At 35.1% G+C, this 27,727-nt stretch overlaps 1 protein-coding gene across 1 annotated transcript; it reads left to right on the top strand.

Annotated features, from left to right (window-relative positions):
* The first annotated feature begins 3,939 nt into the window (after nucleotides 1-3,939).
* Nucleotides 3,940-27,027, top strand: LOC128895081 (tyrosine 3-monooxygenase). Its single transcript, XM_054157329.1, has 7 exons — nucleotides 3,940-4,464; nucleotides 17,638-17,749; nucleotides 18,372-18,488; nucleotides 19,651-19,710; nucleotides 21,102-21,921; nucleotides 24,116-24,479; nucleotides 25,055-27,027. Exons 1-7 carry the CDS (start codon nucleotides 4,396-4,398, stop codon nucleotides 25,217-25,219), a joined length of 1,707 nt encoding a protein of 568 aa, XP_054013304.1. The 5' UTR covers nucleotides 3,940-4,395; the 3' UTR covers nucleotides 25,220-27,027.
* Nucleotides 27,028-27,727: the final 700 nt, after the last annotated feature.

Genomic DNA, 27,727 nt, shown 5'->3' on the forward strand with positions numbered 1-27,727 from the left:
TACCAGCGTTATTAGGAATAAAGCTTGTCGTGTTAAAAACAATTAAACTGAATGGAGCTCTGCATTATTTATGCTTTATTAAAAAACAGAGTCTTGAAGCGCCCGCTTCGAGTACTCCTTAAAATATATAAAAATAAGGAATAGAAAATGATCAGAACTGTAGGAAAATATGTTGGATACAGCATCCTTATTTACGAACGGATGGTGCGTCGCATAGTACCGTTCAAAAGAATCACTGCGCAAAGGGATCAATGGAATTCACGTGCGCACACGGGAGTTCCCAAATGCCCGTCGCCTGAAGCGTCTCGCGATGTGTTCGTGACGTAGGTCGCAGCGAGCAGCCACGCGGAAACGACGACTAAGGAAAATTCCCTTCTACAGAGATGAAATGACGTTTCATCGGGACGACTGTAAATAGTTATGCCAGCTATTTATAGTAACGGCCCGAAAGGACTTCCCTCCTGTGCTCACGTCGACGTTAACCTCCGTCTTTAATTGCTGGATGACGGTACTCTCAAATCGATCGTGAACGTGACACCTTGTCTTTTATGACGCTCTTAATTCCCTGAATTACGAACAAATAAATTGATGCATCCTTGTTGCTCCTGTTGAATCGGAGACAACGAGTCGATGAAATCACGATACTCGAACCGGAGTTGAAAGTACTTTAATGTTTCTGTACTTGAATGGTGACTGTAATATTTCATGGATACTTGGGTATTCGAATATTTTCTGTATCACGAAGTGCATGCCTAAACATTCGTTGTACTTAAATAGAGTGAATTAATAGTAAATAAGCTGTGGAATTTTATACAAATTCATACTTTCACAGAGATACATAAAACAAGAATTGAATCTCAAAGGAAAGCACGGTTTATCTTCTAAACTCTATAACATGATTGATATTGTCGATATTTTCTATATTTCTGGATTTGTGCACATTCGCATAGATTTACTCATATTTCATTTGCTATCAATACATAAACGTATGTATTCTAATAATAAATAATATGAAACGAAGAGGGTGTATCAATATGCGTTAGTATAGATGATTTGATGATCTTCCGAGAACATCTTACAAGCATACAAAGAAATATTAGAGAGCAAAAAGTAGTTTAGTTACATAGTCGATATCATATATGTTACACAATATGCTTTCATGAAATATAGTTGTTATTAAACACAACTTATCTTTTCGTTTAAAAATATATGCTTAGAATTACAAACAATATTGATTAATAATAGACGCGATTTTAATTAGAGCTTCTATTATTTTATTAAAATTGATATTTCTTTGGATGATTTCACTTTGATATTTGTTAAATTTCTTAAATTTGCTATGGTTCTGCTCAGTATAAACAAGTTCGACTGTATTGGGATCCGCTCATTATAAGCATTTTAAAGAGACGTAATTTTAGAGAGATCATTATAAGCTACCATGACAGTGACATGGGATACGTCTAAAAGTAGTTCTACGTTCAATCGAATCACGATGACTTGCAAATGATGTGTTCCACACAATATGATAAAGGATCCGTTAATTTGACCTTCCGTTGGATGAATTTTATTTTATTCTTAAAACATTATTAATTATTTATTGGTTTACTATTAGAAAATTATTTTCTACTTGCTTACACACTCATGAATGTATTAATACTAAAACTAAACAATTTATTTCAAATGCTCCTCTTTCGAAGTTAATAATTTAGACAGTTTATTGCATGGAGATAAATTTCCCCACTTTATAAAAAAATCATTCAATGCAATAATCTATCTGTGCAATCAAATGACGATCAGTCTTTAAAACAATAGACTTTCAACTAGAATGGATTGGTTAAATTTTTCTTTTCATCTGAACATGATGTATAATTTTCATAAGATTCCATTAGAGAATTTTTCAATACTTCGTTGAGTTCCTAATGAGTAACAAGCGATAATGAAAAATTAATAAAATTTAATTAGAATATATTAAGCTGTTTTTAAGCGATAGTTGAGGAAAGGAGAAAATAGGCAAACAAAGTTACGATTCTATTTTTGTAGATTATTAGTTACGAATTTGAATGTTAAATAGTGTTCTAGGGAATAGAGTTTAGGTAACGCTGCGCTAGAAGGTAAAGAATCAAAGCTGATATTGTAGTGAACCGTGTACAGTGGTGCCTTTTCCCTGAAAACTGGCCAAAATCTAATTTTTCAATTGTAAGTAGCAGTTGTTTGCTAGTATAGTTCATTTGTTACATCTACATATCAGTGCAATAAACGTTGCTTAATATATAGTAGTGATCGATTACTAATAAAAACTCATCAAAATTTATATTGTCAACGTTAATATCTTTAAGATAAACATGGTTCAGTAGAGTTATATTATTCATTTAAAATAATAGATCTCCATATCTCAAAATATCCCATCTCTTGGTGTCTTGAAATTCCTAGCATGTGTCAGCCAAGGAGTAATTTTAACGAATTTACGTGTCAAATATTTTACTGTTAAGATACACGATGTAAAACTTCCTTTCTCACTTCCTTTCTTAAGATATTGTGAATCTTAGTCACAGTTCAGTAAAACGGAAGAAAAATAGTAATGTTATTTATCAAACATCAAGCAGAAATGAGTTTCCTCGATGAAAATTACACGTTAAGTATGATATCTGATAAAAGAGTCTTGGAGGAATTCGTGATTACTTAAGATACTTACATTCAATCTACATACGTTTTACATCTATCTTAACGATGTTATCGTACCACCCATTTGAAAATCAATGATAAACACTCATGCCAATACGTTTATTACTATTACGTTTATTACTATATATTAAACTTATGGTAAACATAAGTAAAAGGTACATACACTTATTCGAAACGGAATATTAACATTGTTATATTAATTAATGGGATATGTCCTACATGCATTAAATGGATAAAATCCATAGTCTAATTATTGCTTTTGACGACCAATTCGAACTAGGTAACTTATTCAAATCTAAGAATGCTGAATTTTATATGGAAATAGAAAATAACTTCCTGTTAAATTAATTTGTCTGGTTATAAATATTTAATTTTAGATGAAAATCGTAAATCCATCAATAAACTGCGGGTGTATATGCCGGTTCACATGTTTATATACACAGATGGAGAACAGAAACTCAAATTGAAGTATGTTTCGTCTTCTAAACGTTGTAACATGTATGTTACTTTATAAAAATGTTATATTTATAAATAAATGCTATCACGAATTTGAATTTTGGGGGAAAAGTGACTCATACCACTTTTAAAATAAACGACTCATGAATTTAAAAAGAAAAAAAAAGAACACAGTACTTAGACATTGAAAATAAAAATGACAAATACTGCAATTAAATGTAAATTCGTCAAGTTGTGTATTTTTTCACATTTCTGCATATTTTCCCATATTACCACTTATCATCAACGCATAAATATTCGCAGTCCACTCCTTAATCATCGTACAAAATCAACTAAAAACCATCATCAGTTCCGTTGATATCAACTCCATCGTTTCAAACTTCCTATTTCCAACAAGATAATGAAATTCCCCATCACAAAATACAGGAAGAATACCAGTTTTTACCAATAAAATTCTCGAATATTCAGAATTTTGGCCAGCGATTTGGGCGAAGGCACCACCGCGCGGCACGTGCCGCCAGGCAATAGTCGAGGTGTGCCCTAAGGGTCGTACTCACGATCAAACACCGACAAGCCAAGCGAATCATCGGGCTACCATCTGAAGTTTGAAAAGCTGGTGTACGTGATCGTTGGAAGCGACGCTGTCCGAGCCCAGCGAGGACGGCGGTGGTGGTGGCGGTGGCTGGCGGTGGCGGTGGTGGCTGCTGCCGATGGACCACCCGAAACGAGGGTGGGGTGGGGGCACCCCTGACCCCGACATTAGCCGGCGGTGAAGGGAGGCAACGTTTATATGCGGCGGCAATCCGCCCCGTAGGCGCATTCGCTCGTACGCTTCGTCCAAAGCGGACTAACAGGAGAGGCACCTGTTGTTATCGCCAGCGTCGCCGCCGTTGTTGTTGTTGTCGTCGTCGTCGAGCAGCGTCTAGCCGATCGGATCGAGACACCAAACGCCCGTGACCAACACCGAAGCTTGGAGTACAGGAACACGAAGTTGGCGAACAGCTGACAGAAGATCGGAAGGAATCCGCAAACTTGACCCGAAGAAGCTGTTTCCGTGGTCGGTGATATTGCCAACAACAACGTAAACGTCGTTTCTACGATCGGTGATCCCACGTCGGTTGACTCAGCTGACGGCAGTGAAAAGCTAAGGCGGTCCTAGTTGCCCACGTATTTTCACAGTACCCGGAGGAACAGGAGAGACACGAGTTAGCCCGTCCAGGCTCGTAGAGTTTTCGCAGGAAGAACAACACGGCGGATATGATGGCTGTCGCAGCGGCGCAGAAGAATCGCGAGATGTTTGCTATCAAGAAGTCTTACAGCATAGAGGTGAGTACCTTGAAAGACGAAATCGGAGGAATTCGTACGATTGGTGTTTGATGAGCTGATGGAAACGTTTTAGAGTAGTGCAATAGTAGATTCGCGTGATTTTTATGTTAAAGACTTTTCTCGACTATTAAGGTTTATGGTTCTCTTCCGTGTTGACAAATTGTTCGTTTCTATAATGTAAGAAGATGGACGTTTTCCTACAAATTCGATATTTATTTATTTTAAACAAAATTCTTCTCGTAACAATCATACTGTTTCAAGTATGAAAATATTCTTTGTGACGTAAAGGGTTTTCCAAAAAAACCTTAATATTATGTTTTTCGTTAGTGAAACACAAATAATATAAAACATATTCATGCACTAGTTGCTCAATGCTTTGATGTAAACGTTTTCTAGTGCAGTAGTATAATCTATTCTATTAGTCTACTCTATTCGTTGAATCTTCTCTTGATATTGTTACATGGACTCGGGTTGAATTTGGTGATTGTTATTCGTCCAGAGTCTATAAACACTAACAATCTACTCTTGTGGTCGTTATCAACAATCAAGGATTTTATTAACACCTATCGATCTATCCTTGCATACATAATTGTAGCATTATACTTACATAGCTCTACTTGCACGCAACTGAACAGTGATACCTATCGTAAAATTATCCCAATAGGTATGAATTGCGCTGTTAAACGTTAGAAATCTACGAATGTTTCAAAATAAACATTTTGGAATACAATTGCAGAATTGTGCCGAACGACTTAAGTAAAATTTTTGAACTGAATCTTAAAAAAGTAAATTGAATTGTCGTTGAAAAGTATCTTCTGAACAGTTAGATTAAAGCCTTAAACGATAGTTTAACCTTGTAACCTAATCTCATACCTCCACGATCAGACCACTATCTCAGGGATTTTTATTAATCTCGTTGAGTTATACTTTCCCATAGTCTTACTTCTTCGAAAGAATATCAAATGTTATTCGCTACCTAGATAATGTGTTCAATCGATGACTTAATCTTGTGGTCATATCCATTACTTATTTCTCCAGATTTAGGTCTCTACTTCAGAGATTGTATTGAACTTGTATAAAGTATACTTTTATTAAATAATTGACACGACGATCGCGAGGTGAAGTGTTAAACGGAGGTAGATATGGAAACGCGAGAAAGCGCGGGAACTTTGCCGCTCGTTCAAATTGCCATGATTCTCGCGCGTTACATCGTGAGTGCTCCTCCATACGTGCAATTACTTCACTTTCCCCGGTTATTATTAACGCGTTCGCTACCACGCGTCACATATAAATACGAGAGTCGTTAATTCTCATGAGAAACCATGTACGTCAATGATTTCCCATTTTATTTACGTATGAAGAAAAGAAATAGAAGTATAGAATAGTTGCGTGACTCATTCGTCGAAGTGTATTTATTCATACTTAAAAGCATACACAACATAAATCAAATTTCTACGATACTAATGTTATTTATAACTAATGTTATTATACCTTTCATTCGATGAATTTTATTCTAGTTTTTTCAAACTAATAAAATGAAATTGTTCCTTGTTCTTTTGTTTATTTATCTTTATGAAGTTAATTCAGCTTATAATTTAATTGATGTTAAAAATATGTAATCAATGGCCGAACTTGCAAAAGTATTAAATGTCCTCTAATTAAACATAAAAGATTATGTCGTTCATTGATTCTTTGAGGTACACAATTTAAATTAAAAATGTCATTCAAACTGCACAGAATTATAATCCTATTATTTATTTAGTTTCAAAATTAGTATAAAGCATCAAATAACATGTTTTCTTTAATTAGAAAATGGTTTACTTACTTGCAATAAATTTATTTCATAATTTCAGCGCACATAAAAAGCTAAACAAAAGGTGGGGCAATTTTCAACCCATCTAACTCCCAAAGAGTTAAGGATTCAGCGCAACTATACTGACACGCGTATTTTGTTATATACGAAACAAAATTCTAAAGCTTCTTCTGTAAAACTCTCTACAATTTGTAAATACTGAAAACAATGATTACTTTTAACGATTAAAACGTCTCTTAAATGAAATGCTAGGGGAAGATTAACTTTCAGTCGTTACCATTCAATCATTTTCTTAATGTTACTATAATGTTGCAATAGAGGATTGACAAATAGAATGAAACAATGATCTCATTATAGAACGCATAAATATAGAAAACATTTAAAGAACGATATCTGTGTTATTCGATCGAATGAAAACACGTGGTCGAATGATGCGTCGTTTGTTGTCAGTATGTCGCGAGATGTGGATTTCCTCAAGGCTCGAACATCCTCCGAACTTTCTTTCTTCTTTCTTACACGGAAGAATTCTCTGTCTTGCTTGCCTACGTGACTTTCGTGATAAACGTTCGTGGTATATTTCGTAACAGGTGAAAAAAAATTACATCTCCCATGCTCGGCGTGTGTCGCGTATGCATGCATACAAGCACACAAACGTCACGGTCGCTCGTCGAGCAGCGAGTGAAATTCTCAGTCTGGAAATGAAGAAGGGACCTGATATAGAGAAAGTACACGCGATCGGTTATTGTCGTGATTGCACAATACCGAATGACCTTGCCGTTAAATCCCCTCGCATTGTGGGTATCCACGTGACCATCTTGTGAGATAAACGAAAAGTATCTGTTCATTAGCGAGGTACTACTTGATATTAGGGTTGTAAAGGTTACGGAAAAAAACGGGAAAATTCGAATGACTCAATCCGTGGGAAAGCCTGCGTTGTTCCACATGTATTGGCGTTTTTTATGGTATTACTCATTGTAACGATCGGGTTGGTTTTATTGGTTTTAATATTGACTATTAATTTCTTATTGTAATTGTCTAATTTATTATCTTGTTTCAAGGGTGGTATAGGGCAAAATAATGTAAAGATTTTTGTAACAATTCTTCATTCTTCTTGGCTTACTCATTATCGCTTTTAAAAGTATTATAGGGCAATCTAATTTAAATATTTTCTTAAGAATTCCTCATTCTATTTTTCTAATTTGCTATCTCCTTTCAAGATTATTAGAGAACATATGTACTAACCTACAGATTTTACTTAAACTTCCTTAGTCTATCTGTTTAACTTACTATCTAGTTACAAGAATACTGTAGGGTGGACTATTCTAAAAATTCTCTTAGAAATTCCTCATTTTACGTGTCTAAACTACTATTTTGTCTCAAGAGTGTTATAGGGCAAACTTAAAAAAAGATTTCCTATCTGGCTGGCTTATACTGTTTTAAAAGAACTGTAATTCAAACTAACCTAAAGTTTTTACTAAAAGTACCTTATTCTATCTGTCTGACTTACTATGTCTGACTTACTGACTTAGTTATGAGAACCCTGCAGGGTGAACTGACCTAAACATTTCCTTACAAATTTCTCATTCTAACTTACTATCTTGTTTAAAAAATACTGGTATTGTTTGCTATCACAGTGGGGAGATTTATGTTTTGTTTTTTTTTTTGATAGCTAAATTACTTTTTCGGAAGACAGTGAACTTGGATTGAGGATAATATATTAGCGTCGTATGGACGAGTGGAAGGAAACGATGATGAGTATCTTTTGCCAACGAGAAACGTGTTGTTTATAACACGTCAATTTGTACATTAATCTTTGTACAGGGATAAAGCACTTGAAAAATATTAGACACATGTTATTTTTGATACATGATGAAAGTAGGGTTTACTAGGGTATGAATTTATAAATATTGTTTGACTCAACCCTTTGGGGTTAATGACTGTCTCACCTTTTGATTTGATTTAATACTTCATTTAAAGTTTTTTGTTTAATAATCAATAACATGATTTATATAGAGATTTTTCCAATTTAAAAAAAAATTGTACAACAATTGTACGACAATAAAAAAAAATTGTTTAATATTTTTTAGTGATCTATCCGTGTGTGGAAAACTTTATAAAGATCGAGCATGGAACAGTTAAGTAATATTCCTGCTAAGGACTGTCTGAAATGTCTGACCAAATACTGATCCCTCTTTCTCGTATCCATACATTTTTGTCATAACGTTCGGAATGAAATCTTTAATAATGGCTGTATTTGTCTGCCTACAATTATATTAAAATATAATTATAAAACAGATATAGCCTAAACAAGACCAATACATAGTTCAATATGAGCTTGTATAGACTCAAAATCATAAAATCAGACTTTCCTTAAGACAAGCAAACGAACAAAACGTACAAACAAAAACAAAATGACTACCATTTTAAATTTAAAAACTGATCAAAGTCCTTACGAATTTTACCGATACTTCCACAGTCTATGCGATCACAATCGTATAGTCATATCTTGACTAATACAGCATGACGAACATATTTATGGCTTCAGTTATTTTTATTGAACGCTAATGAATGACAATTTCTCTTCTTGAATCACGTTTGAAAGGTCAATAGCGCGTTCCTTTCCGCGGTTCGTATCTCAAATCGCGCAATTATGGCTGCCAATCGACGCGTCCTCGAGGTAATCACATTTTTTCTCATTCATTCACAACGCTTGCGAGTGCTCCGCCTTCGTGACGGGTCCTTCGCGGCATTAGAATCGCAAGGACAGGTCCCTGTGTTTTTTCACGCGTAACAGACGCGCGTTTTTAAAATCGTACGGTAAGGCTGTTTAATTGGCATCCAGGCAAGGTCCGTCGGGGAACTTTTTCATTCATGCGTTCTACATCGCAACGCGCACGCGGTTGTCCGACGCTCATCGACCGATTAATGATTGCTTCTTCTGAGATTGAAAGTTAATCGTCGATAAGAGAAAGATTCGAGAAGGTGTGGAAAGTACCGAGTCACTTGATCCATGGTATAGTTTGTTTATTATAACTTAAAAAGAAACAGGTGTCTTCATTTAAACCAATGTATACAACTGATGAACAGTGTTCTAGTTGTTCATAGCGAACAATTGAGAATAAGAATGTGACAAAAGGAGAAAGGCTACTAGAACTGTTTGATGTAAACAACATATAATCTAAATAAAATCTATATGTTATTAGAGTGCACTTGATGATTACTATTTCGAAATTATTGAAGAAGAAACATTCCATACTTTTTCTTAAATTTGAAGAATGAACAGTCACTCCTTCTTACAATTTAATTTAGTGCAAATTTCGTCATTTGCCAGCCTCCTTTAATAAATTGGAAATTAATAATGTTGTATTAGGTATAATCTATTAATAATATTAATTGAAATTACTAGAAGCATATATATTGTTATCATACAGTGTAAAAAGTGGAGAGTTATTAAAAAGAGAAGCATTTTCATGTATTCTTGTTATGAAAAATATAACCACTTAGTCTACAATTATTCCAAGAATCTAAGGGCGAGGAAACGCAGTTCATGTTCGTTACATTAATTAAAAATTAAGTTCAATAAAAAATTAAAGTCTTCAATTAATTCACTAAAATGTACATAGCGAAAATTGTTGTCTGCCAAATCTTGGGTGGAGGAATTCGTTTTTTCTCTCAAGGGATGTGATCTAAGTCAGTACGCAGCTAGCCCAAGTCGCGATACGCTATCGTACGCGATAGTTCCTCATTCGCGAATAGAAAGGCGCGTGGTGACGCGCGCACTCCGCTTCTCTGGAACGAAAAACCCGAATCTTCTCACTCGACGACGTGGAATTTCTGTTATGCGTTTCACTGGCAGGGAGCAAAAAGATGGGTGCTCGTGTCGCGTTCCTGGGCAGTCCGTCCGTTACTTTCTCCAAATATCACGAATTCTATGGGAGGCTGCTTATGGGCCCAAAGTATATACGCGCTGGTAATTAGGCAAAGCTCGACCTCGCGCCCAGCTGATGAAATTTTGAAAACTCTTATATCACGAAAATTCCGCGGGTTTACGTAAAAGGGTGTATAAACCGACGTCGATTCTGGAACATAATGATTGGGACGCGTCGTTCAACTTGGCTCGTTTCTGGCTTCCCACGAGGTAAATGTACCCGATAGTTGCCCATGTAGCAGTAGGTGCCACTTTACGAAGGAGATCTTAAAGATAACACTCTTAGTAGTTATATTTTCAAATTATCGATATTTTCATCTTCCTGTAGGGGAAAATAATCTATAGTTATTCTTGAAACTTTCTCATTCTACCTGTGTAACTTACTGCTTTGTCGCAAGAGTACTATAGGGAAAACTAATCAAAATATCTAAATAATCTAAAAATTTTGTATGAAATTCCACATTCCATCTAATTTGTTATCTTGTTTAGAAAATACTTGTGTCGTTTATAACATTCATGAAACGGATAGTTTGTTTTTATTGCTTTTAATACTGCCCATTTTTTGTTACATTTCTTCAGCGATAGTGTCGGAGATTAAGTTTGACATAAATATGTATTGTGAAAAAAAGACACTTTTTTACAGTTATTCTTGAAATATAGCAATGCGTCTATTAATTTAATACGATTATTCTATAATAACTAAAACTAATGTCGAAGTTTGTGTGTCAATGTTCTTTCAAATGATCAATTCAGGCATTTATCGAAGTGTTAAAGAGAGTGCCCCTGGAAGGAATTCAGATTTTGCGATTAGAATTTTTAAAACAGGTTATTCCATATTAGTCAGGATTTTAAATCACATAAATGAATGATTAATGACACTTACGTCATGAAAACACAATTTTTCATGGAAAAGATAAATTTCTTTCATATTACAAACGAGCAACACAAGATGGGCGAAATTCTTGTTTAAATAAACAATTAGAATACCGAATGACAGACACACAATACTATATATGTATGTATTACTTGTTAGATAAAAATTAGAATTTGAATTGTGAATTGACATATTCCACGATGAACAAATTTAAGAAGTCATGGATAAATTTGCTATACTTTGGTTTCATTTGTTATCTACCATTTAAATAAAATTTTGCCCATTTTATAGAAGCATTGTTTAGAACAGTTTCTTTAGCAATCCTCGGTAGGAACCCTTTGAGGTGGTAGATTGAAAATCTTCGATGTAACAGAAACATACCCGTTTTTTATTACTTTAGAATATTAAAATATTTGATTTGTACCCAAAAAATATACTTACAATGATTATTATCAATTAATATTATATTATACTAATATTAATATTTATAATATATTTAATTATTAATTAATAGTATAACTTACCTGTTACAGAAGATGCTCCGAAATAGTCATTCTACCATTTCAGATGTTCAAATTTTTAATACCCAGAGCTTCTTGCGATGTGTACAGGGTTACTAGAATGTTGTTGATAGATCGTGATTCATGCGCGATCGGTGCGAATCGCGTTCGTTCGCTTACAATGAAACGCTTGTGAATTCGATCATGTGTTTTCTGCGTTAACCACAATGGTAAACGAGTGCTCACTCTGACTCACTCGAACGGAACTCTCCTGCACGCGCGCGCGCCGGATCTAGATACTGGATCGGATCCAGAATCCGCTACTCGCGTGCTCGTTTGATTCTTATCAAGCTTGTTCGCGCTAGAGTTAACGAGGGATGAAAAATTATCCGACCTTGATGACGTTTCTCGCTTGTCGATCACACGGATACCTCGTTTGTCATTGGTCTGAATGAGATAAATGAAGATTAGAATTAATAATAAATATTAAAAGTCATTAGATGGGGAAGATTCAAGTTTGATTTATTTTACTCATACTCGAAGAGTTTGTTTCTCGATTATAAATAATAGACCTATCTCAGTTTTAATTACTGATTTTTTGTGTGTGTTAAGTCAAAGTACTGCTGAATGGAAAATGATTGACATATGATGTTTTTCTAAGAATTTTAATTCAAGGATATTTCGACAATTAAGTTCGACAATTAACTTCGATAGTTCAACAATTAACTTATGGTCCTCTTGAATATTTACAAATCGTTCGTTTCTACAATATGAAAACAAAATTATTTTCTTCATACACAACGTTTATTTGTCCTAAAAGAAAATCCTAAAAAAGATTTTAGAAGAGGTGCTTTAGAAATTTGTTTCTTACTTAAACACAAATGATATGGAATATATACGCCTTTTTTCATTCAAATTAAAGTTTTTTGAAAAAGGCTATAACAATTGGCAAGTCAATTGCATTCTGAAATTCCAATAATGTATTTCCCACTTGGTGAATCGGTTCATACACAACGATCAATAGAATCCACAACGTATTAAAAAACGGATCTTCAGACTGGAACACACAATTTGTTTATTAAGGGTCTCCAAGATTTTTTTTCATAAACAACTACTTGAGTTTAATATAGTCTAAATGCTGTTAAAAAGTCATGAAGGCTTCAACAGTTAACCCATTCATAGCCAGGCAAATTTAAAGCGTTTTGCCTTGACACCAAGATTTAATACAGATATGTAATTCATGTTATTATTTTGATAGTAAAAAGAGATATTAAATTCTTTGTTTCAAAATGAAAATTGACGATCTTCTTTTGCAGTAATTCGTGACTCAAAGGCTATAAACTTATTCCTTGAGTAATTGCAATCAATTTGTACTACGACACATCTCGTAATTGGCAGTGAATAGGTTAAACTCTATTAGTCTCATACAGTTGTCGTTAACAACCACATAAGTGCAGTTGATGCGAGGTTAAACTTTCATGAAAACAAAACATCCTAGAGACTCTTGATAAACAAATTGAGCATTGCAGGCTGTCGATCCCTCGTTCCGACATGCGTGATAACTCGGTCAATTGACGCATGTGCATAAGTTAATATCTCACGTGTTACAAATATTCGTTACAAAATCGCGTAATTAGGTCTAAACACCCTGGACGCGAGGCGGCCAAGTTAGCCGTGTAATCATATCGCGTTGCGAAATCAAAACGACCTCGGGCTCCCGCATAATAATTATGAATATGTTATAAATATGAGAACGAAGTGATTGTAATTCCACCAGCTAAGAGGCGCGGAGAGGCCCTGAACACCGTGTTCCCGAACCCCCGTTATTCGCCTTTGGAGGCTCGCCACACGTACAACAAACGACAATGCCTCTAGCCGGTTGTAGACGGCTCGACATCGGCCAATCGTTGCGAGCATACACACGATCAATTACATATACATCGGTTATGCTAATTAATCTATTTAAATATCGTGTTTTGCCCGAACCGCCCCATCGATTCTAATCGCGAGAGAAAAATCGTATTAATGCATCAGATGCATTATGTATGTTCATCGGTCGCGTAACAATCCGTATCGCTCGCCGTCCTACAACTCCTTACATATTTTTTCATTTTTTTTCTATTCTTTTCTTTTTTTGCTTCCATCGCTCAATTTTTTTATTCTTCACCCGCCAATAATGACGTTAATCGGTAATATCCAGGTAATATCCAACGCGGAGGTGGCCCTTTCTAAGCGAATAACTTACGGAAATTTTGTAATTCAAGGTGATCGATTCGCTTTATGATTCCTTATCGCGTGGCATTATCGACCTTGGGAGCTCTGAACTTGATTCCGCGAATGTCGAATAACCCGTTTCGTTACTTAACCGGCGAGCTTAGGTTTACCGCGGTGTTTGTAGCCGATTCGACGCGAAACACGCATCGATAAAGTAACTAATAACGTTCCGCGGTTGTGATCTTAATGACGAAATAATGATCGGCCTTCGGTACATTTGCCACGGATCATTACGTCGTTTTATCGGCAAAAAATCGCGGCGAATATCCCGATCGAGCGTGTGACTCGCGGCATGATTCGCGAGCTGGGATGCTGAATAAATTGTCTTGAGCAACTCGATGGAGTGTGCGAATGTTTTCCTGTCGAATCAATCGGCCTACAAATCTCATTGCAGAAGGTGAGGTTTTGTCACGCCTGGCAAAACTCGAAATATTTGAGTTGGCTACCGTGTGACGCGATTGATGCATTGTATGAACTCACAATATATGGTAGTTTTTGTTTTACAGTAACATGCTTGAAAAAATTATATTTATTTTCTACATTTTATTCAATTGGATAGTATTTTGAAAGTAAGCGGCATGTATGTATATGCTGTTGATTGAAAACAAAAATAAATTATTAACAACTTGAGGGACGAATTACTTCATTAGAAATAAAATAAATTGTAGTTAATATTTACCTATGGAATCTATCAATCTTGTGACGACGTTGTTGTATTGTATCATTTGAAAATTTCGTTATAAATATTTGTTTACGCTTCTAATGACTATTTCCACATGATAATATGTAAAAGAACTCGGAAAATGAACGTACACGTATGTGCTAGTGTCTCTCAAAAGGTTAATGTACATAAAATATCTTTCTTATTTCATTGAAATTTAGCTAAGAAAATAACTGCACATATTTATTATGTGTCTAATTTTGAATATATTGAAAAATACTTTTGCAATTTTAATCATTGGAAATGATTATTGCCGTGACAATTCTTCTTTTCTGTGGTTCATTAAATAGGATAGTCTTTTAAAAATTGGTGTACAACATTTTTTGTATATTCTATGTTTTTGATTCTATTCATCTAGATTAGTATTTCCTTAGAGGCATTTTGTTATAACATATTTCAGTAATGTACTTTCCAATTCTAACCATGATTTTGTAAAAATTCATTTATATTAGGCGTAGAAATTTAGTCTGTCCCTTTACATTCCATTATTCATACCTAACTTAAATTTAAACAGAAATATTTAACCCCCATTGTGTTACATTTTAATAACTGCTAAATTTATCTTAAAAGTGCACAGAATTTCTACGCCTAATGCATCTATTACATTCAATGAGTGGAAACTTAATAATAAAAACAATTTAATTTCGAATATATTACAATGTAACAAAAGGACTGTCTAGTGTATATAACAGAAATTTTCTGTTCATTTTAGAGTGCCTTTAAAAAATATGTCGACTATTGTAATGGAGGGTTAAGATTGTATAGTTGTATAGTTTCCCTTTAAATAAATATATAACACCTAATATAACACTTAACCTGATAGTAGTATATCTAATTTATAACAGTTTCAATAAGGAAATTTCTAGCAGTGGCCATTTATTTCTTGATCAATCTTCGAATGACACTTCCGCGTGAATACCAAAAAAAGGATCCTTCCTTTATATTATGCGTGACGCGAAATTCTGACCCCTTTTTAACATGCACAACAAAGAGTACAATGCAGAAATTTGACCAAACGCAGCCATACGCCTACGTGACTCATAGTAATTAGTCAGGTGACAGGTTGAGCGCGAGTATTATCCCTAAAGAATCAAACCGACGGGCAAAGACGACCATTTTTTCTCACTGCGATAATTTATAAGTCGAAGTCTGTTCCAATCTCTCTACGGGATAATCGACTCGTGATGCAATCATCCAGCAAAGTCATCGGTCATCTATCCGTTCCATTGGCGAAGTACTTGGCCCACTTCGCGGCACATGCGTTGTTAAGGGATTACTACACGTCTTCTCTAAACCGTGCCAACCGCTTGGAAAATGTAACTGGGTCCCACATTGTGCGCTGTTCCTGAAAAGCGGTCATTAAGAATTTGAATGACAGTCGATGGATCTCTTCTTGCGTCGACCAGCTGCGTCTGAGGATTTCTAATAAGTTTCCTAGCGATCGAGCAGCCTCTGGTTCAATTCGAGCCTTTTTTGCAGCTATAACTACTAGAATTTATCATTTCTCAGTTTTCATAGTTGTATTCTTGAGTCACCTTTGGCTTTATTTTTATTTTCTTATCTCTCATTTTTAACGAGATATTTTCCTTTCCCTATTAGATGTAGATATTAAGTCTGTCTCTTTCTAAAATAAATCTATCATTTCTTTGTAAAAAGGTATCTGTGTGTTTTATTATTACGACGGTTGGTATTTTAATGGAGCAAAACGATACGTAAATATTTTTACTTAAATTTGAGTTCTAAATGTATGAATGTAAAAGTATATAGTTAATTTATATACAAAATATAACTTGTTTCTTTTCTAAAAATTACATTAGATTACATTAGATCACATTAGACTACTATACATACAAATAAATCCCCTATAAATATCGTAGACTATGAAATAAAAATTTCTTAATATATCTGATTTTATGAAATTCATTTTATTCAAAACTAAAAGTATAAAGTATCTCTTAAAGTGTCACGGTTTTAATTAAATCATATTTTATAATACTTATATACACAAAATGACGAGAAGAATCGATTCATCCAAAAGAAACTCGTGGTTTCATTCAAAAAACAAGTGCAAGTGCACCCTTACACCAAAGCTAACATTAAAAATTAATTATCAAATAATAATGAAATTCACCTTTACCCTATATCAATATCTCATTCATCTACTTTTTGTAGTGTTATATACTCACTTGTCTATTGTTCGTTATTCGAAATGTTTAAATAAGAATTTCTGGATTCAGTGATGTGCGATCTTCTTTGTAGACGTGAGCCCTTTCATGTTTCTCCTGACAGAAGTCACTAATTTCCGATCCTTCAACTACAACCGGAAGGACGCAGCGAAAATTCATTTCCGTGCATTCGGTTCGTTATCAGAGTCGCGTCGGATGCTCTTTGCTGGCCAGTCTTTGGTAGTTAGGTCAACTTTGGCTCATCGTGACGGGGCAGTCTGAGCCTTTCTTCTAACAAGCGCTTCTATCGATAGAATTTTCCAATCGATTTCTTTGTAATCGCATTTTATACGCTGTACACAACACTTTGAATTTGATAATACTTATTAGGCAGGATTATGTCAAATGTCATTTATCACGCTATTGACACTTTGTTTTGAAAGTTTAAATAAATAAATATATAACACCTAATATAACACTGTGAAAGTTATAATGAAATAAACAAGAATATTGTGTTTTGACATTAAATGATCAACTTGAATGATATAACTACAACGAAATTGTGTCACAATGTTTATTCTCAATAGTAAGGGCTGAAAATAAACGTATTAGAGTTTCAGTTTATATATTGGAACCTACCATAGATATTTGTTATTTAATTGAGTATAGACGACAAAGTTCTTAACAAATGCAAATGATTAAATTAAACAATGACTACCACTCATTTTTACCAGCCTCCATCTTTTTGCCATTCGATAGATTAAATAGTTTGAAAATATTGTACGAAAATTGGAATACAGTTATAGTGTAAAAGGAATTGGAATATCAGATTGAATTACTTTATGTAATACTAATGATAATTTAGCATTATATTTGAAACGCTGGTTTGTCTGTTTAGAATGGATATCCAGCAAGACGACGATCCCTTGTGGACGACGCTCGCTTTGAAACATTGGTTGTGAAGCAAACAAAGCAAAGCGTTTTGGAAGAAGCTCGGCAACGAGCGAATGGTGAGTAACAACTTAATTTTTTTTTTATATAATTATTTGTCTCTCAAATTGTTGATATTAGTATTCGATGTTTCCTTGCAATTGCAGGCTCTTCGATATATAAAATTGTTGTAGTACAATATAGTTATTTGTAATATTAATTGATCTAAAATTGTAATTATTTGTATCGTATTTTCAATATTAGTGTTCGACGTTTTTTTTGTAATTGCATGCTCTTTGATACGTAACACTGTTGTTCAACGATTCAGCAACTTCTTACTCAAACCTGATAAAAAATGTTAACACTTTGCATAAACCAGGCCAAGTTTTATTTATGGTAATACAAACTGAATTAACGAAATAATTGAATAGAATTGAAATGATTCAAAGCATTTGAACATTTTTGTGGAAGAAAGAATATTTTTAATCTTTAATTTTTTAAATAATCATATTAACTCCTTAACTTAACAATTATTTTGTAAGTGTATCGTGTATGTTTGAGTTATATCAAGCTTTTAAGTTAAGGGGTTAAAACAATTTTCGAATTACGAAGGTCATAGTTTGATGAATAAATTAGCCTCGAAATATTTGATAATGTAGTATACGTATTATCGATGTTGCATGATAAATTTTTTGCTATTAGACTCACTAACCGATCAAACTCACTGCGCTCAAGATAATTTAGAACATGAAATGGAACTCCTTTCGTCCAGCGATGATGAACAAGTGGAAACATTGGCTTGCGCTGCCAAGGATGGAGGTTTGTATTCATTTTGCAAATTTCTTTGCGTTGGTCTCTTAATTAATGAAGACGTCGATACTTGACAAAGTACCTATTATTAAAATAAATTACATATTGAAAACTTAAATAAAAATTTGAATTAATGCTTGATGGTGATGTCATTCCAAGTGTTTTATTTTATTCTCTCTCAAAAAATATCCAGAAAATTAATGTAAAAATGCAATTTTTCTCTAAATTATAATAATCTGCATATATAGTTTGACGTAAAAAACAATGTATACAGAACTAAATATGTTTGTGTTGTTGTGTCTGACAGGAAAATTATAGAAATTCTACCTATGATTAGATAATATACTTGCGTAATGTGGAGTATAGGAAGTTGTTAGTAAAGGATGATAATATTATGCCATAATTATGAAACAATTTTTTACTTCCTTCGCTACTTATTTCTTTTTTACGTAAGGGCACTACGTACAATAACATTAATAATTCGCTTTTGCTAGTTTTGAAGTCTCAATTATTTTACTTTCAAGTTAACATCTTTATACTGTCATCAGTGATGCGTTTGGTTTCAATTATCAGAACAAAATATGATTCTCAAAGAAAACACATCTCAGTATTTATTTATATACACAGTTTGATAATCCAATATCATCCTAGCGTGTACTTAATAATCAATTTATTAGTTATGTTTTGCAGGCCAATTTCCTTCAAATTTTAATAATCTAGACAAATCATTTGATTAGTTCTATTATATAGCTTTGCTCGTTTAAGACTGAGTGAATATTCTTCCTTAATAATATCACAAACTTTGACTATGACATCCTATATTTTATTATTTGAACATATTATTCAATCATAAATAATTGTTTATAATTGTTTTGTTGCACAAGTGTATATAAACTTATTTATGTACATATATACTTTTATATACTTATATACTTACTATTACTCATTTATGTTACTTCCCTATATGTATTGTTTTTGAAGAGGACCAAAGTAAAATGAACGAAACTATTAATAATGTTCAGAACAACTTCACCTGATAATCACTAAAACTTATACTTCAAATTCGAATAATTTATGTCAAAGTATCGCGTCTTCACGGCTACAAACCACAATGGCATGAAGTATCGAGTGTCGCATTTGGCATGAGCATGCAATTGTCTTTGACTTACAGAAGCAAAAGCAGAAGTTTCATCGGACAGCGATGGCAAAGGGGATGACGATTATGACGATGGTAAGTGTGACCTCTATCATTCGTTATATGTGAAAAATCAGTATGCATCGCTATTATCACGAGCGCAAGAGCGACGAAAATTCTCAGGGATGCAAATCGTCGATAGGTCGTTTTAAGAGGGAATGGGGTAAATGGAAAGTGAAGCAACCTCCATTGCAAAGGGTATGTACGTTGCCAAAGAGAGTAGAAGCAAGTGCTTTCCCGACAATTGGTTCAATTACGCGAAAGATCTCTTTCCCTCTCCCATTCTCTGGGAAAAGGAAACTTTTCCGTCGTTTCTTTCCTTGTCCTTTCATCGCTTTTCTGAATCCAGTTTACGCATTTCGAATCGTATTAACCAGGAGACCTCTTTTCCCAGTTCTTCGACGTCACCCTACGTCGACGATAAATATATAACACGGTTATACTCTTCTTTTGCCTTCTTAGTTTTCGCACGCGGACCTGGCACGTCCGTGGGCGACGATAAGAGGTATTTCATTCTTTCCTCGATACCTCTGTTGCGCCGTCGTCCATATAAAGGTGCCTGAGAATAGACATTTCGCGTAAATGGACTTTGAATTGCTCGATTATTACCGTCCATTGAAATCACTTAGAGCTTCGGAACGTCGCGCCAGAACGTGGAAAGAGTACCTAAGAGTTGGGTTGGATGACTTAAGAGCAGCCTCGTGGGAGTAGTTTCTTCGGTATTTCTCAGTGAAGAAGTGGAATATTAATTATAATAAAAATTATGAATTAAAAAAGTCAAATCAAGTTATGAGACGAGCCGTGGGAATTCATGGAACGATAAGGAAAGGTTAGACAAAACATGAAGTCGAATAAAACCTTTGTTTTTGGGCGTTTGATTACTTCATAAGGTTAATAAACATTCATTTGGGAAGTAGTATTAAAGAAGAAGAATATTGCGAATTTATCGTGGACAATTAAACCTTTAAAAGTACTAAATAACTGCAAAAATATATTTCATTCACAAATCTCATAAAAAGATTTCAATAAATCGTACTGGGATAGTTTTTATCAAGTTTCCTCTGTTGCATCTGAATTCTATATCATTAAGAAATTCAATAATAATCAAACAAAATACTATATCAGGAACACTATGTAATAAAGAGTTAACACTTAAGAGCATGGATTTTCCAGGTTGTAAAGACAATTGCAAATACATTTTATAGCACAGTAACAGTACAATAATAAGAATTATACTGCATTCTTTGAAGATTCTTTTTCAATTTTCAATAACTCTCTCAATTGCACCTCTATTTTAAATATATTCACGTCGAAAGCACGCTTTTGTCACACCCCCCGCCTGCTAAGCACACTCAGCCCTCTTACCTAAGGCAACACAAAAAGTTCCAAAGAATCTTATCCAAACAAAACATTGTTCTTTCCGTCAGATGCTGGATTAACCGAGGAGGAAGTGGTGCTCGCCAAGACCATAGCCGAAAGTCCAGAAAGCGAGCACACTGTGCAGAAAGCAGCGCTGGTTTTGCGTTTGCGCGAAGGTATCGGTTCTCTATCGAGGATCCTGAAGACGATCGAGAACTTCAAGGGCACGGTGACTCACGTGGAGTCCCGGCCCTCGAGGAAGGAGGGCTTGCAATTCGACGTCCTTGTGAAGGTGGACATGACCAAACATAGCCTGCTGCAGCTGATCAGGAATCTGCGTCAGAGCGCAGCGTTGGACGGCGTCACTATGCTCGCCGACAATTCCGTCAGCATTAAGGACCCATGGTTCCCTCGTCATGCATCCGAGCTTGACAACTGCAACCACTTGATGACCAAATACGAACCGGACCTGGACATGAATCATCCTGGATTCGCTGACAAGGAGTACCGCTCTCGCAGGAAGGTGATCGCCGAAATTGCTTTCGCTTACAAGTACGGCGACCCGATCCCTAGCATTCCTTACACCGAAACTGAAAACGAGACCTGGTCCCGTGTGTTCAAAACCGTCGAGGACCTGGTCCCGAAGCACGCCTGTGTGGAGTACCAACGAGTCTTCAAGAAGCTGCAGGAGGAGAAGATCTTCGAGTCGCACCGTATACCACAGCTGCAAGAGGTCAGCGACTTCTTGAAGAAGAACACCGGATTCACTCTGCGACCCGCAGCTGGACTGCTCACTGCCAGAGACTTTCTCTCGAGTCTCGCCTTCAGAGTGTTTCAGAGCACCCAATACGTTCGCCACATCAACAGCCCGTACCACACGCCTGAACCGTAAGTGTTTTCATATTTGGTAGTGCTTGGTTAAAGTGAGAAGATTTTTGGAGAGAAAATCGAGAAAGAGTCATTATTATAGATCAGGAATAGAGTTAAGGAATTATTAAGAGACACGAAGGAAGAACAAGTTTAGATATTAATAATTTATTATATTTGTAATGCATGTTATTGAAGGATTATTTGATATGCAGTGCTAGCAATTTTAAAATTAAAGTTGGTGATGTACGTTTGATCTAATGTCGGTATTGCTTCTTTAAAACGAAAATGTCCTTTTTCCCCCTAACGTATGTATTTAATAGATTAATCAAATTAACGTATCCGCAACATTTCTGCAAGAGTTGCATCAATTCTTATAAATTCACTGACAATGCTCTTGCAAAGATTGTGCAATAACCAATTAAAAAATTTTAGTTTAGATTAAGGTGACAGACAGTCTAACAGATGTGTGATACCGCTTTGAAGTGCGGTAGCCGAGCGTCTGGAATAAAGCACTCCTTGATTTTGTATATGTATATTTTATGTTATATTCGGTAAATATTCTTTTAATATTACGATAAAGTTTTGAACAAGACATATATATAAATAAGAATATTATTTGTTACATATTTTGAATCGCTCGAGTACAATATAAAATAACTAGTGCATAGTGTAAATATTTAAAAAAATGCTCCAATATCAAGTTTCATTGTTTTGTTAAAAATATCTCTTCCGAGTTATCTACTTGTTCTACCTTCGCTTTATATGTCTACTGATTTGTAAATGAGTGACAGAAGCTTTTCATCGTTAAGCAACAATTTATATCAACAACCTCTCCCTTCTTCGAAAAAGTTCGTGGAAGAAACCATAAATTATTCGCAACCCTAGACTTTCTAAATCCAAATACGATATTTCTGATTAAATCAAAGGTCACTTAGTACCTCCTCTGCATAAAATTTGGTGACTGTTCCCAAAATTTTCTTCGAAGGCTACTCGAAGGATCCGTGCCAAGCTACACAGGACAATCGATATTGCGTTATGACGAGAACAGTCTCTCGTTACACAGAGTACGATGATAATAGGGTTACCGTGCCCCTTTAAGCTCGTAATGGAGCTCTAATTGGCTTTTAACGACACGATGGCGTTAATAATTCGATTTCACTCTTGCGAACTCGTTCCTCCACGGAAGTGGCCTCCGCGTCTGGCAGATTTCGAGAACAATCAAAAGCGTCCTTTGCGCGAGAGCAATTGATCCAATACAAACTAACGTTCACTATAGCGAGGGAAAACTTTCGATTTAAATTTCTTTCGAAAGTGAATTTATTCTCCCTTTTCTATTCATTAGGGCAATTCAACACGTGTCTCATCAACTTTTCTTAGAAATAAATTATGTTGCTTAAGGTCCTGAAAACATAAAGTTTATTAGTTTATTGTTGCTCTCTAGAATGACTAAAAATTATTTTTAACGATTGTATAGTAGAAGAAACGAATGAAGAAACTGTTGGAATTATCAAAGATGCCATAAAATATATGTACATACATGATGTTTGATCAATTAAATATTGAAAATAGTAAGGTTTATGGTTCTTAGGATGTGGATTTTAACGATTAGTTGTTGTGAACTTCTTGCTGGGGTTTAAGTGTTTCTTTTTATTGCTGATTGCGATTTTATTGTATTGGACAATATAAATAGTAGTATATTAATATAGTTAAATTCGGCAACCACGAAGAGGCATCACCCATTCGTCGCTAAAAAACTTATATATTCTGCAAACTAATAAATTTATATTTCATCTCTAATTAATCCTATGGATCCTACATAACAAATAAAAAACTGTCTTCGTTTAATCGTCGTATTTTCTTTCCTAATTTATTATATATGTATACTTTATGGAATATTATTCCAACATTTTCATCCCAATATCCCAAGTACATTAAAAAAAACTGTTTCTATATAATCACAATATCTCCTTTCATAATTTCCTAAACCTCGTGTACATATGTATACTTTATGATATATTATTTCAATATTTTCATAAATCATGGTACGAAACATGAAAAAATATTCCAAGTAAGTTAGATCGGAAATCTAAATATGCACTGAATGTACTGCAAAGCTCAACGAATGCATCCTTCTCAAAAAAATAACGAATATAAAGAATCATTCTCTTCTTATTATTCCAAAATATTCACTATTCGTTTTTCTCGTTTACAGAGATTGCATCCACGAACTCTTAGGGCACATGCCTCTACTGGCCGATCCAAGCTTCGCTCAATTCTCTCAGGAAATCGGTCTGGCATCGCTCGGCGCTTCGGAGGGGGAAATCGAGAAGCTGTCGACCATCTATTGGTTCACTGTCGAGTTTGGTCTCTGCAAGGAGGGTCAAGAGGTGAAAGCTTATGGCGCCGGGCTTCTGTCGGCTTACGGTGAGCTGCTCCATTCGTTGAGCGACAAATGCGAGCACCGACCGTTCGAGCCGACGACAACGGCTGTCCAGAAGTACCAGGATCAAGAATACCAACCGATCTACTACGTCGCGGAGAGCTTCGAGGACGCCAAAGAGAAATTTCGTCGCTGGGTGAGTACGGCTCGATAGCGGAGACTTCAATGCCAGGTGCAGCGCGCAACCGCCATTACTAGACCGCGGACGATTATGCAAATTCATATATCTACAGATATAGATAAAAAAATTTTAATGATAATATCTCTCGTTTCCTAAACAGTATAAATTGTAGGTTATTGTTGATATTATATATTTACTTTTGAAATTGTATACATTTGATTAAATTTTCAGTTAATTAACGTAACTTTGAAACCATGTAATTTATTGTAATGGTGCTTGCTATGTAGTTTATTTGTCGAGTGCTTAGCTTACATCGTTTTGTCATTACACCTAACACTTTGTAGAGTTGTTACCACGTCAATTATGTTTTTATCAAGGTTTAATTGCTGTTATTTGTTTTTATTTCAGTTACATAAACAAAATATAGTAATTATATAGTAGCGGCATATTCGTAGCCCCTGATGGGAAATGTACATCTCAATGACAATTAGAAAACAAAATCGTAAAAACACTATAAGTTCGCCTAGATAGAAATTCTCAAAGATAATTTCGACGATAGAAGCTAACTACTTTTTTTTTTCTTTTCCCAGGTGTCCACCATGAGCCGACCTTTCGAGGTCCGATACGACCCTCATACCCAGCGGGTCGAGGTGCTCGACACCGTTGACAGGCTGGAGAATCTCGTGTCTCAGCTGAATACCGAGATGACCCATCTAACGAATGCCATCAACAAAATCAAGAAGTCCTTCGCGTAAGAATTCGAAAGATCCATCTCCGTGACACGATACGGTTACTCCTCTCGCGAAACCTCGACCCTCGACGTTTCCTCGGTAAGCTCGCATCGATACATTTCAATTGGTTCAATCGTTTGCTCGGTCTCTTGGAATAATTTACCTATTCCTTCAAAGATGTAACTCTGGGCCACGTAATATGTTTGAATAACCATTAATTTCATTTATGAAGCATTGACATTTTGTTCGAGATTTTATTCCACATTAATGGTAATTAAAATGAATGTTGCGCATTCATGATGTATATCCTAATATGGCTATCTAAGAGAAAATGTATTAAAGATAGATATTTCATAAATATTGATTTTTATTTGACAATATTAATTGTTTAGTAAGTAAATACATATTCTGATTATGATGTTTGTGCACCATACATGCACACAATCTTCAGATTAATTTTTACAGTTTGATCAATAATTTCATCGAGTAGTAACAAAAGAAATTATGCATGCAAGAACTGTATCAAGCATGATAAAAGAGCGATACTCGTCGAATTAGACGGTTTTTAGTAATTTACCCCTAATTAACTGATGGCATACATATATTATTGAGTTATACGAAATCATAAAATGATAACACCTGTCATTGCTGTATAAATTTATACATAGACAGTTACTCAAGGCAAATACGTCGCCCAGAGTCTCATCAACGTAGAGTTAGGGTCGAAATGAGAAGAAGAATGCCAAAAAAACCACAACTACCACGCGAGGAGACGAGTAAAAAATATTTATCCGAGGAAACGTCGAGATTTACGTAGGACCTTTTATCATTCTTTAATCATCATTTCTCGTTCGCATCGAATCGTTCTCACTCTGTGTATAAAGTCGTTCATTCGTGTAGCCGTGCGCACGCGCGCGTTAACCAAAATCTCGGTTCGAAGTGGCTTTCGGAGGCGTATGCGTGCGCGGACCTGAAGGATTGCTCGTGTGTTTGCTTCTATTTAATTAAGTCGCCCTTAATTAAATTGCTTCTCGTCGTATTTATTGAATTTTGGGGTATTCGAACATCCGCGCGCGCGCGCGCGATCTTCACTTACTGAACGGGGAAAACAAATCTATTAATCATGGAAGACTCCCTCTCTGCGCACCAAGGTATTATATTGCGCTCAACAATTGCAGCTGAGTGATCTTCTCGAATTGGACAAACAATTATCGGACCTGTAAACCCACTTCGAACGAAGACGCATAATGCGCGTGTGCGCACGCATATTCCGTTGTCTTCTCACGTTATACGTATTGTATTTTATTGTATCTCTATTCTGATGCACTACATATTGTTATCATTAGTTTAGACTCGTAGAAGTATTACGTGATCGCGCATCGATTTGTTGCACGTGGGCAAAACGATATGCAATCCAACGGCTATTGAACGTAAACTGCGTGTGTCGTATTGAATTAGATCAGCTGTATAGTGAGACGGCTAGTATTAAAAGGCAATGTATATGTAGGAATTTTATTTACGATAATTTAGCGTATTACCGAACCCGTGCTCACGAAACCTGTATTCACGAAAAATTTCAACAAGGAAGTGACAAAGTGTTTGAATTAGAAACGCACTGTCTAGAGTGTAGTGCGAGTCCTTGCTTGTGCACCCTGCACTGTTTTCCCGTCGCTAACTCGTACCAAATACAACCTGCGTTCGTGTCAATGCGCGCGCTAGTTTTTCGCGCTTGCTGGGCTGTAGAAATCGCTCGGCGCGTACCCTAGATTTCCTTTGTATTATATTGTAAAGTACTCAGAGCATAATAAAAACCTAAGATATGTATCTTAAAACTTGTGTTCGTCATTCTTCCACTCAAATATTGTGCTTCGAGACTACTTTTTTTTTTACTTAACACACTCCTTTTCTGGCTAAAGGGAAACCGTCTCTAGACATGATCTTTTTTAGTGGATATCGAAAAATGCAGCAGATGTTTCATTCTTATTCATCTTTATTTATCATTTTGACCAGAAATTACTGTATGAAATCATCATATTTTAATAATCTGTCTAATATACTATTCTATAGTATATATATTATGTATAGTAAGTACTATAATTATGCTATTTGAATATGGAATAACAAGAAATTCAATACTCTGACTAAAGGAAAATATTTAGTGTTTAAAATGAATGAATTATCTAAGAATAAGAACAATATTGTTGGTTTCATTATTATTATTATTATTTAACGAGAGTTGAGGTCGTAGATTTACAGTCTAAACATTTAAAGTCAGTTCCATCAGTGGTTCAAATTTTCGCGACTGATTCGTGCTGCCACCTAACAGGGAACAAGTTGAACTATCTTGTAAATCTACTTTACTTATAATTCTTCACATCGTAATTTGCACTGTTCAATATGAAATTAACAGTGATACTCAACTTTAAAAATTAGAAAATAAAAATTTGATATTTTGATTGTCAAATATAATAGTTATTCTTTTTATATGTATGGAAACAATAATGAAGGCATAGGGGAACTTCACAATTGTGA

This window comes from Hylaeus anthracinus, unplaced genomic scaffold, assembly GCF_026225885.1.
Source record: "Hylaeus anthracinus isolate JK02 unplaced genomic scaffold, UHH_iyHylAnth1.0_haploid 4, whole genome shotgun sequence".
NCBI classification, from domain to species: Eukaryota; Metazoa; Arthropoda; class Insecta; order Hymenoptera; family Colletidae; genus Hylaeus; species Hylaeus anthracinus.

Excerpts from the sequence above, each read along its gene's own strand:
- LOC128895081 (XM_054157329.1), top strand. The coding sequence starts at position 4,396 with ATGATGGCTGTCGCAGCGGCGCAGAAGAATCGCGAGATGTTTGCTATC. Across the intron at positions 17,750-18,371 it reads AGCTCGGCAACGAGCGAATG|ACTCACTAACCGATCAAACT; the intron begins GTGAGTAACAAC and ends TTTTGCTATTAG. Across the intron at positions 18,489-19,650 it reads TTGCGCTGCCAAGGATGGAG|AAGCAAAAGCAGAAGTTTCA; the intron begins GTTTGTATTCAT and ends TTTGACTTACAG.